At 46.5% G+C, this 12,318-nt stretch overlaps 2 protein-coding genes and 1 long non-coding RNA gene across 3 annotated transcripts; 1 reads left to right on the top strand and 2 right to left on the bottom strand.

The window, feature by feature from the left end:
• Positions 1-276: 276 nt before the first annotated feature.
• On the bottom strand, positions 277-3,823 carry LOC117841115 (pyruvate kinase, cytosolic isozyme). The gene is made up of 3 exons (XM_034721688.2): positions 3,453-3,823; positions 1,406-1,867; positions 277-1,313 (listed from the first exon to the last, which is right to left on the bottom strand). The coding sequence occupies exons 1-3, from the start codon at positions 3,705-3,707 to the stop codon at positions 498-500; spliced, it is 1,533 nt and encodes a 510-aa protein (XP_034577579.1). The 5' UTR covers positions 3,708-3,823; the 3' UTR covers positions 277-497.
• A 1,932-nt stretch (positions 3,824-5,755) lies between these two features.
• Positions 5,756-9,206, bottom strand: LOC117840404 (uncharacterized). Its single transcript, XR_004637007.2, has 3 exons — positions 9,068-9,206; positions 8,264-8,382; positions 5,756-7,209 (listed from the first exon to the last, which is right to left on the bottom strand). It is a non-coding gene; the product is annotated as an uncharacterized lncRNA (long non-coding RNA).
• LOC140221371 (myb-related protein 2) lies at positions 9,201-11,921 on the top strand. Its single transcript, XM_072290917.1, has 7 exons — positions 9,201-9,344; positions 9,457-9,670; positions 9,753-9,829; positions 9,911-9,968; positions 10,050-10,137; positions 10,205-10,274; positions 10,993-11,921. The coding sequence occupies exons 2-7, from the start codon at positions 9,457-9,459 to the stop codon at positions 11,539-11,541; spliced, it is 1,056 nt and encodes a 351-aa protein (XP_072147018.1). The 5' UTR covers positions 9,201-9,344; the 3' UTR covers positions 11,542-11,921.
• Positions 11,922-12,318: the final 397 nt, after the last annotated feature.

Genomic DNA, 12,318 nt, shown 5'->3' with positions numbered 1-12,318 from the left:
GTGTCCATGGAAATGTAAAAGGGGCGGTCCTTACACAAAGCTACTGAACCTGTTCAAAGAATGCAGAATCATCAGATCTACATTCAACAATTCTGCATAGGGTCCATCGATCAAAAATGTTAAACACCAAAAACATGTAAAGGAAGATCGACTGCTCACGGACAGACACGGCAATGAAACAACTTGATGAACAGAGGTTGCAGCACAGACTCTGCCAAACATAAGAACCACCGGATAGAATAACTTAAAGACCGAATCAACAGGAAACAGAACACATTAGCATACAACTTATGTATTATTTAGAGTTTTCAAACTTGTAAAAATGCTCAGCAAACGCGTGGCATAGTTCCCTACAGCAAAAGACTCCATCCTTTTCGCTCCTAAAAGACAATCTCCGAAGCTCAAGACATGCAATTGAGCTGACAAAATGATGCTAACAAGGGTTCAATCACAGCCTAACAAAATTTGCCCTCACAAATACCCACCCCACACCAACACTAATTGACTGTCAAGATCTTGATGACAGATGATGCGCCGATACGATGCAACGCGACAACTGAATCTCCACACTTGCAGATCTTGAGCTTCTTCGCATGATCTATGGCAAAGTTGATGGCTTCCTCAGTCGCCTCAGTATCAGATGCCTTCGCGGTAGCAGCACTCAGCATCGGGATCAGGCCCCTAACAATCATGCTATGCCTGGCAGGGCGCTCATCGCTGCAAGTCCAGTTGAAATTATCATCCGTCTTCATTTCTGGAACCACAGCGGATATCACTGGCATGGCTGGCCTGTACTTTGCCACGAGCCTTGCAGTTGTACCTCCCCTTGTGAGGACCAAAATGAGTGATGCATTGGAGATATTGGCAGTTCGAACTGCGGATGATGCCAAACTCTCCAGTGGACTCATAGGGATTGGGGCCGCATTACTAATTAACTTGAAAACTGCTCCATAGTCCGTATGTGACTCTGCTTGCAAGCAAATTCTAGACATTGTCTGCACTGCTAGCTCCGGATATGCCCCAGCTGCAGTCTCACCGCTAAGCATCACACAATCAGTGCCATCCAGGACAGCATTGGCAACATCTGTCGCTTCTGCACGTGTAGGGCGAGGAGACTTGATCATAGACTCCAGCATCTGGGTTGCGGTAACAACAGGCTTTCCTTGCACATTGCATTTGAAGATCATCACCTTCTGCGCATAGAATATCTTCTCAATAGGTATTTCCATTCCCAAATCCCCTCTGGCAACCATGAAAGCATCTGAGTTTGCAAGAATCTCATCAAAATTGGCAACGCCTTCTTGATTCTCAACCTGACAGAGAGCAGAGATATCAATTGTATAAGCAAATAAACCACAGCACAAGGCAAACAAGGGATGCAAGTTTCTTGGAGAGATGAGCATACCTTGGACATAAGTAGGATTGACTTGGCATGTTCACCAAGCACACTTCGGACCATCTGAAGATCTGATCCTTTGCGTACGAAGGACAAAGCAATCATGTCTATTTTGTTAGGTACACCCCACTTCAATATATCCTCTTTGTCCTTTTCTGTTAGAGTTGGAAGATCCACTATGACCCCAGGTAAGTTGACATTTTTTCTCTCCCCAAGGAGAGCAGAGTTCTCACAGCGGCAACGAACCAAGCCTTGTGCAGGATCACATGAAAGCACCGTGAGTGTAATGGTGCCATCAGCACATAGTATAGTGCTCCCAGGCTTCAGGTCTAAAGCAATCTTTTTGTAGCTCATCGAAATCATGTTCTCATCACCCTTAATGGAATAATCAGTGGTGATTGTAATCTCTTTTCCCTGCGTCAGCTTAACAGGCTTGCCATCTTTCAAAAAGCCCGTGCGGATCTCTGGTCCCTGTACAAACAGGCAAATTATAAGGTTCAACACACAAACAAGTTTGCACAGTAACTGTTTTATATTTTTTGAAATAAAGTAGATGTATTGTTCAATTTGGACACTGCTCGACAAGATATTCGAATAGTTTGTCAGGTATATAAACATGAATTGCTTGCACAAATCTGACAAGCAGTATGTTGCAGAAGTTAATCCATTCAAAGCTACAAAGATAATGAATCCACCTCTAATAATCATAAAAAAAAGTAATGCATTTTGCACCAATCCTGTAAATTAATTAAAACAAAAGGATATGTACATCATTGACATCTAGCATGATGCATGAAATATGCGCTACATTTACCAAGCACACAAAAATTCCAGGCCAAGATTTGTGCTGTAGGCAAACTGACACAGCATCTAACAGTTCAGGTTAGTCACAGCCAAATGTAACATTACATCAAGATGCCTTAAGAAACATCTGCATGAGATCGACAAAGTCACAACAGATAATGCATGTTATATACAACTTCATGGCTGGCTGACTGACAAGGAAGTCTACTATCTAATTAGTGGAGAACATTATATTACTGAAATCAGGAAAAAGAGAATAATGTAGGTCAACGCTTTGTAGATCAGAAGAGCCCAGTTTTCAAACCTCACGCTAACAATGAGTAATCAATGTTGAACGCAACAGCATAGAGTGTAAGAACTAAGGGATTTGGATGGCTATAAAACCTAGAGCATTAATTTGTTAAGAAAGAATCAAAGATCACAATGCAAAACTACCACGAAAGAGACATGTTGCGTTGCCAATGACTTTGATAGATCCACAACGATTTAGTAGACCATACAAATTAATACCAACTCACATGCCAACTGGAGGACCTCTAGGTACTCAGCTATCAACTAGAATACCAGAATTCAGAATCTGATCCTCATTTCAGGCGCTTTATATGACTTCCTTGATAAGGCACGCGTACAATGGATGCACAAACTGAGTCTTTGGCGTCTACCGTGTAAATTTTGGAGCCACCCCACAAATGTCAACCACATATGCATTTCTAATCCCCCGACTAGCGTCCACCTCGATTTACATAAAGAAAGCAAACAACTAAAAACAAATTTTAATGTTTATACCAAGCCCATTGAAACCATATCCCGGACATACACAACGAGTACTGCCGATCTGCAAATAATTAAAATCTCGGTCCCCAGCTGCCCCAATAAACGTGCTAATAACAGCCTACCAGAGGCTGCCCTTGTCTCAACCAATCGTGACAATGCACAAGTCAAACAATAAAAATACAAAAACTCATGTCCTCGCCCAGAGGCCTAACTCCCAAGATCCTACTTTTGGCAGGGCGGATTACCAACAATTGAAAAATTTTGCCGTTCATTTTTGTAGAACTATTATTTTTTGCCGTTCATCTAAACTAGTTCACGTGTGAAGCACGACGTATTCGCAAATTAACAGGAACAGAACAACACACAGATCGGATCAAGCGCCTACAACGGAAACCTAAACGGTGCAGTAAAAAAGGCGGACGAGATAAACGACGGCGCGTGAAGGCGTCGAGGGAGCGGGCTCAGTTAAAAAGCGGACCTTGGTGTCGAGCATGACGGCGCAGAGGAGGCCGGTGAGGTCCATGGCCTTGTGGAGGTTGTCGAGGGTCTCCTGGTGGTACTCGTGGGAGCCGTGGGAGAAGTTGAAGCGCGCGACGCACATGCCGGCGCGCAGCAGGCGCGCGCACATCTCCACGGAGCGCGAGGCCGGGCCGAGGGTGCAGACGATCTTGGTCTTGGGCCGGCGCCACCATATCTCCTCCGGCCCCGCGGCGACGCAATCCACGTCCGCCATTGCAGCACGGCGGGGAGGGAGAGGGAGAGCCTCCTAGGGTTGGGCGATCGAGCGGCTGGAAAGGATGCGCGCGGCTGATCAGGCGGCGCGGCGAGGAGAGGAGTAGAGGCGAGGCGGATGGGTCGGAGGGGGAAGCGAATATATGAAGGGTGGCCCGGGCGAGGGGGTGCGCCGTACGCGCCGTGGGCTCTTCCGCCGTTCGGCTAGGTTAACTAACCCGCGGGTACATGGCATCAATGTTCGTAAGTATTATGGTATAATAGTATTTGAATTTTGATGAAAATCGGGGTTTTACGTTTCTTGAAGAAAGGGTTGGTCTTCTTCATTTTCTTGTTCACGAAGAGAAAGTTATATGTGCATATAATTAAATTAGTACTACTAGTAAAGATTAATTAATGGATAATGCATTTTTTTTACTGATTCCACGATTTCTAGCTTGTTTGCGAATTTCTATGATATAATTAGATGAAAAATTCAAATTGAGGTTTGGTTGCTACGAAAATCTATTGAATAAGTGCGTTCGACCGACATATCACGACTCTGTTACGGTAGTTCTATCTCATAAAAATATTAGCATCACTCCATTCTAAGAATCTAACTCCATTCTAAGAATCTGAGGTTATAAGAAACTTGTATTTCGTATGGAGGGAGATATTGAAGTTTAGTGGATGTTGTGTCTAATCCCTCTTTGCTTGTGCATTACAAGTGGACAAGCACTATTGGAAGCCTTGGAATCTATAGTGAGCGTTAAGCTCGCTTCTTGCACTGTATATTTGGAGACATGCGAATTTTGCGTAGACCAATGGTCAGTCCCGCGAGAAAGGTAGGCGTACCCTATGGGGACGTCCAATGTGGCCATTCGAAGGGCACGTGATCGAGTATGAAGGCAATTCGCAATAATAATACTGCTGAGATTCGTTGAATGTTGGAAAGGCTGGTTGGTTCATTGGCAACTTTGTTTGGTTGGCCCATACCATACAACAAGAGGCTTGCGACCCACAACAGCACTGCACGGCTTGCCCCTGCGTTGATGGAGGAGGCCGGAGGGACGAAGCATCCGAAGGATTCGGTGGCCACCGCTCCCCTAGAAGCTGGCAGTTGCTGTCGGCCAGTCGCAGACTTGGCAGGGGTAGAGCTGTGTCCTTGTTCCCGGGCCCAGCCATGGTTTCGCCCTGTACCATTGGTTTCGGCTTGTGGTTTCCCTCTGCAAGCCTGCAACAAGCTTTTAGGCGTGCACGCATCGCCATTCTGCTACCCGGGAATCGCGCTTTTTGACGGGGACGATGCCATTGCCAATGTGCCATTTTTTTTTCCTTCGTCTGTGAAATCGCCATGGAGGTGCTAGTGGGAGTACCAGTGGAGATGTGGATTCAGCCGGCACCCGGGACGATGGTGGTGCTACGCCGGTGGAGTCCAAGCCAGGTTGAGGAGGTAGAAGGAGAACGACGCATGCGTTGAGCGTTACCATAGATGTACATGCAGCCTGCCGCCCGACAGCCCGGCATGAAACCCGGTTTTTTAGCCCGTCCTAAGCCCGGCCTGACCCGTACCTCTTCGGGCTCAGGCTGGCCCGGTCCGATGCCTCGTGCCGGGCGTGGGCTGTCGCCTAGGCCCAACGGGCGGCACGGCTTGGCACGAAACTAATGACCAGCCCATTATTGGCCCGTGTCTCATTCTTATCTATTCCATACTCGATCTTATCTCACCCACGGTCCACTCCCCTTCCCGGCTTCCCCGCCCGTTCCCCTTCCTCCGTCCATTTTGGCGTTCTCCGGGACTCTGCCTCCCCAGCTCCCCTCGTCCGTTCCCCTTCCTCTCCATTCTCCAACCTCCGCCTCCACCCTTCTCCTCCACGACGACGTGGGGCTGGCCGCGAAGAGCAGCCAGCAGCCGCGGCGACGGCGAGGGCTGAGGGGGCTGGCTGCGGGGAGCGGCGGTGCGGGAGGCCGGTGGCGTAGGGGGCCAGTGGCGGCGAGAGGCTAGTGGCGCAGCGATGGCGGGCTTAACGGCGCGCAGGAGGAGTCGAGGTCTCGAGGAGACGACGCACAGGCACAACACAGGGAGCAGCCGAGCAGGCCGTGAGGGCCCGTCGTGCTCGCAGTGGCTCGAAGCCGGCCGTTCCTTACGGGCCAGCCCGGCACGAAAAAGACCTTGTGGACCCGTACTTGACCACCGGTGCGGCCCGTGGGCCAGCACGGCATGGCACGAAGTTGCCATCGTGACGGGCCAGACCCGGCACGAAAAATAACGGCCCTTGCCGTGCCCGTGCCGGACCGGGTCCGGGCGGCCCGAATGTACATCTATAGGCGTTGCTCCTCGCCCGATGGGTCGAGTCAACAGAAGCTGTGGTGGAAAGGCGTGCGGTGCAGCACCGTGCACCGCGCGGGCGGGCGGCGATGCAAAGTGGGCGCAGCCTTTCTTGGGTCTTGTCTCTCCACTCTCAAGCCGTGCAGTACCCGGCAGAAGCAAGAGTGTCCTGTCCTGCCTGCTCCTTCCATGCATGGATCGTAGCGCCGGGCACTCGGGGGGCAGTGCCGCAGTGGATGCTGCCGTTCCATCATCCGATGCAAGAAACGCTGCGCCTGCCTGCGAGATCCAGCGGATCTACATTCAATCCTCCTCCACCTGCCCTGCGCGGCTGCCGTCGTCAAGCCGTGAAGCCGGTCGGCCTGGCCGCTCGTCGGAAACAAAAGCCTCTGCAATTGGAACGGTCGCGGGCCATGCATATGCAACACGGGCCAAGGAGGCCGCCGGTTTTCAGCCATTTAGATGGGCCGCCGGGAGCTATCATGCTTGTTGGGCTCCTCTAGCTCGGGCTAGCCAGCGCACCAAGAAAACTGGAACTGGAAGGGTCATCAGTCATCACATCCTCAAAGGCTCCAGCGACCTCTCTCCAAAGCTACATACAATGTCAACCCATCCATGAAGATCACATGATCGAAAACTTTCTCTTCTTTTTCCTCGAGAAAGGGATGATCGAAACTTCTGCCAACGAAAGTGCGGAGCACCAGCATCTTTTCTGACGAGGACAGAAACCAAAATCTCCAAAGGGTCATAGACTCGTAGCAAATACGATCATTAGCAGGGCTCTCGTTACACCAAACAAGCGAGAAACACTTATCAGTTGGTGGCATCGTTACAAGTCCTCCCATATTCTCCCATCAACCAGGCTGATTTGGACTGGATGGGTTTATATAGCAAGTAACGAGCACCGAGCAAACCACTCTTACAGCACCAATAATATACCCGCGCCAATGTCCACACGTGTCCATGCCTGATGCCGCTCTCTGCTCGCACGAGGCCGCGGAGCAGCAGCACAACCAGGTCACGGAACAGAAGAATCATCAGGCAGGAGAGGTCGACACAGGCGATATATTCCTCCTCATCTTTGCCCCCCTCCAAAAAAAAAAAAAAAACGCGGGATTCCTCCCTCCAGCTTTGTCAACATCGCTTTTCGTTATTCCCCTTCCTGCTGCGGGATCGCGTGCCCGCGCCTGCCTGCCTGCGAAAACGATGATTGTCAAGAGGAGCTTATGGAGAAAGCGGGAGCATACGATTCTGACCACTTAACAAGCAACAGCTGAATGTAATCCCCGCGCAAAGATAAAGCTCAAAGTTCCCCCCTCCCTCCCTCCCCCCCCCCCCCCCCCCCCCCCCCCCCCCCCCCCCCCCTGGCTACCCTTTCGCCGGATTCAGCACCAAAGATAAAGCTACGGCTAGAAAGAGCTTATTCCATGTTCTAATGCGCGGCCGTCTTGGTTTGTGCTCCTGATGATCAGCCATCATTGACCACAATTCCCCAGCAAATGGCCCGTGGAATCATGCATAGAGCGATTTAGGTTTGGAGCGACGGAAATGCACCAGCATGCCTCGCTTGAACAGGAATGGGTGTACAGATATCATATCAAGAGGACAGTTTTCTTATCCTAATTCCTAATGGATGGAACAAAGGAACTAGTGGTCTGTAAGTGCAGGGATTCCCTGAAACAACTTCAGAGAAGACTGGTTGATCCACAAAATGGCAACAAGCAAACACCGCAAAATAGCAACATACAAAGCACGATGCTACTGGCTCGGACCACTCGTACCAGTTGCTTTTGAAACAAATGCCTGCCAAGCTTTTATTTTTGCAAGGCCTGAGAGGATCTGGACGCAATTCATTGTATTTGATTTACCAGGGCAATATTTGATTTCTGAGGTATATTTGTGACTTATGATAACCAGAACAAATGGAAATGATGGCAAAAATTAACTGGACTATCCCTTAAATGGAAGAGCTGAACTACACAAATCAACTGGAAGAGGCGCTTACAGGTTGAAAATTATAGCATCTCCCAAGTTATATAAAAAGCACTCTATATAAGACAATGGTAAGCGCCACCTATTCGGCTATTCCAGATGACTGGACTTCATGGCAGTTAGAGGTATCAAACATTGAACTGAGACGGTTCTGTTGAAGTATGGAAGACGAATAAACAAGACTAACTATATCAGTTTGGATATAGGCGCGCTTACAAAGCTAAAGCAACAAAGAGCAGTGAAATAAAGGAACTAACCGTCATTTTTAAGCCCCTACTTTCTGCATCTTATGTAGAACAGGTAGCAACCAAACTCAGAGGACTCCTCCATACAGATGCACAGCCCATTAGATTCTCCTATCCACTTTTCCTTTTCCCTGATAGCCGAACAAGTACAAAACTTACATGAGGAGACAAAAGGGAACCATATGCTTATTCCAATATTCCATGCTTTGCTTTTGTGCAGTCCCAAGGAAGGCATCACTAATGGAATGAGTTCCTTTCACTTTATTTATATGCAAAACTTTATTGAATTCTTCTTCTGGATGCATCTGGTCAAAAAGAAATTTAAACTTTGCTCTAGTATGAATGATAAAAATTATTCTCTAATTAACTATATACCATGCTTGTATACGAACGCGTACATTTGCCACAGCATCTGTGGTTGCAGAACATACAGGATCCTAATCGATGTCAACTACGCACAGATGTTTACCTTTGATTTCATAATACAAGTGCAGTGGACAGCGGAATTAATTCTGAACGTGTAAGATATAGTCCAAGAATATAGTAGCCCTACAAGCTCAAAGACAGCATTACAAACTACATCTCAAAAGTTCTTAGTGAGAACAAGGTTCCCACTTTTATCTGCAAGAAGAATAAACTTAACAAATATGTGTGCCTGTAACCCCCTCCCTCCCTTTGTGCCAGTTAAAGCAATATCAACCATATTTGTTAGTGTTGGAATCAGAATGCAAATGTGTTCGCAGAATTGGTAAATAAAAAGATAGGTGCGCATAGGGTCCACAGGTACCTTAAGGAATAAGGATAATATCTCTATACCTCTTTTCAGTTGCTGCGAAGATTGGGTCAGGCTTGAGTGCTTGTTCCAACGATTCGAAATTCTCTCCTCACTTGCCTTATAAAACCAGTCTCTGCACAACATCTTGGCATGAGTAGTCCTAGTTTGTTAGAGCAGACTCCCAAAGAATATAACTCCATTGTGTGATAAAACCCTCTTAGTTCACCAAAAACGAAGGGCTCATAAACTGCAAGAGTCGGTTCCTATCAGGATTGTGGAGTCTGCAACCAGATATCAATACAAAATAGAATTGAAGAGGTATGGGATGTGTGATGTGTTTGTTATTTGGTTTGCTCAAACAAAAGAAAAAAAAGGAGGAAATTTCTTGTCATAGGTCCTAACCTTTAAGGCTGCAATATCTTCATGCCAGATGTATCATCATCAACAACAGCTCCAGAGTCACAGCCATTTCCTGTCTTCTAGGCAGACATCCCCTCCAGAAAGGCATTTGCTTCTGCAAGGAGGGAGTATTCCAGCAGAGCCAGGGCTTGTGCTTTCAACTGATGCTAAGCCTAGGTTAAAATGGACACCTGAGCTACATGAGCGCTTTGTGGATGCGGTAAATCAACTTGGTGGACCTGATAGTAAGTACATGCTTAAACCATCTATCTGTCATACAAGCTAACACAAGGAAGATTACCATCTAATTCTGTAATAATAATGCAGAAGCTACACCAAAGACGATCATGAGACTCATGGGTGTCCCTGGACTAACGCTATATCACCTTAAGAGTCATCTTCAGGTAGACATGGAATTCCTAGTATAGTGTTTTACCTTGTACATGCCTTGTAGCAAGAAACTAAGTTGATTTGTCTTTTACTAGAAATACAGGCTAAGCAAAAATGTTCACGCCCAAGCTAATGGCGGAAATGCAAAAAATAGTAAGTACAACATTCTCAGATTACCTAGCAGTTATCAGCCTCCTATTAAGCTTAGTACTGAACGTCCTTTCTGCTCTTCAGTGGTTGGTTGCACCATGGCAATGGAGAAGCCACCTGAAGGAAATAGTTCACCAGCTAGCCACATAAACCTTGGAACCCAGACAAACAAGTAAGAGATGAATAAATGTTTGCTTCAGCATGTTTGGAGAAGATAACATAGTTTTGCAATTTATCAGATCTGTGCACATAGGTGAAGCCCTTCAGATGCAAATTGAAGTACAACGCCGACTGCACGAGCAACTAGAGGTACGAAAGCAGAAGAAAATAAATAATATCACCAACTAAATTACCAATTCTACATTCCTTACAAATACATAAACGTTTACATTTTGTTAGTTGATACATCAGTAGGAGATATATAGAGTAGAACACTAGAGTAGGTTGTGTGGCAGAACATATAGCAAAATGGATCCAAAACCAGATTTTAAGTATATACTAGAACCCTCATCGAATGAATGTTTGTTTTGTAATGGAAGTACATGATATACAGAGCATCCAAATAAAAATATATATACATAGCTTAATCATCATTTAGTAAACTTCAGGGACACACTCAAGTAATGTATAATGCCACATGTCAGTGAAACTACGTCACAATCACCATTCCATTAAGAAAAATATTACTTATACTTGCTCTGATCACCTCAATTATTTTAGCCAAGAACTAATTTCATCTATTTCCTATATTACTAAAACATCTAGGGGGAAAAGTGTATGTGATGTATGCATATATTTTGCTCCAGAGCATCCACAAAGCTTGTCCTGCGTCGAGGAATTATCTCATTTATCTTGTCATGGTCATCTAGGGTCTAAGGAGATGATCATTTGAATGAACCCAATTTAAACAAGAACATGTAAAACGGCGATGCTTATGAAAAGTTCAGAAAAACTGGCCAACTGTAAATTCAGAATTTATTCTTTCCATGTATCAAGCTGCCTTACACATAATGATGCCTTTCAACAGGTACAGAGACATTTGCAACTCCGCATTGAAGCACAAGGGAAGTACCTACAATCTGTGCTAGAAAAGGCACAGGAGACACTTGCAAAGCAGAATGCAGGGTCAGTTGGCCTAGAAACTGCGAAGATGCAACTATCAGAATTAGTCTCAAAGGTATCGACAGAATGCCTCCAGCATGCATTTACAGGCTTCGAGGAGATGGAAGGTTCACAAATGGCACAAGGGCACACCATGCAACTTGGTGATGGATCAGTTGACAGCTGCTTAACTGCTTGTGATGGCTCACAAAAAGATCAAGATATCTTATCAATCAGCCTTTCCGCTCACAGAGGAAAGGAGATAGCAGGCATGGCCTTCGATATACAAGCAAAAGAAAGAGGAAGTGAGGATTTATTTCTTGACAAGCTAAGCAGGACACCTCCAAGCCACCAAGAGAGGCGTGAGAGAGACAGTTTTATTATGGCAGCAAAATTGGACCTGAATATCAATGACACAAATGATGGGCCTCAGAACTGCAAGAAATTTGACTTGAATGGGTTCAATTGGACCTAGGAAGAGTTAGCAAAAAACCTTGAGGATAGAATTTGACTTGCTTCATCAAGAGTGACAAGCCTATAAGCTTTGGCTCCCTCTGCCAAGCTAGTAGCAACGAGACGAGAGGAAGTGAAATTGAATGAGTTCTTTGATCAGCGGCATTGACGCATCCTCCATGGCAGGACCTAGGTCATACTCGGACCAACGGTGCTCTCGGCCATCGCAATTCACTAAAATAAGTGATGAAGTTAACAATAAGTAGGGCATGCAGATTGGTAGTGTATGAGAGAACTGGGTTTTCGTCTCATATTCCTTATTATGACTGTACCAACATAGAAATACAACGATTTTTGTTGCAAACCGCATCACTGATTAGCGGTTCGGACTGACCATGCCAAGGAACCGATTCATCTTCTGTTCATTTTTTTTTCGCATCAGCACGGCGTCATGCCCAGACGGGGCCGGCCGACCCTGTTGCCATCTAAAGGATCTACAAGATTACCATTCATGCATAGTGGTTTCAGGAGGCTAAAGCGCCAATGCACAAATCCAAGAACCGATCAGGGGCTCCCGATAAAAACGGCAACCCCCGATTAAAAGGAAACGAACATGCAAATAAGTCGTACCTCCAGATTGATCTGGGTGGCGGCGGCCGATGGGTGGTTGCGGTCTTGCGGAAGCAGCATCTCCCCCTGGTAAAAAATCGCCGCTTCCCCTAAAAAAACCAGGGCGAATTTTGCCGACTTGGAGAAGGGAAGCAAGCATCGGGGGATTCTTGTTCCATCTGACCATTTA

Source organism: Setaria viridis, chromosome 9, assembly GCF_005286985.2.
Source record: "Setaria viridis chromosome 9, Setaria_viridis_v4.0, whole genome shotgun sequence".
NCBI classification, from domain to species: Eukaryota; Viridiplantae; Streptophyta; class Magnoliopsida; order Poales; family Poaceae; genus Setaria; species Setaria viridis.
Note: the sequence above shows the minus strand (reverse complement) of the source record. Positions and strands in the feature narration are given on the sequence as shown.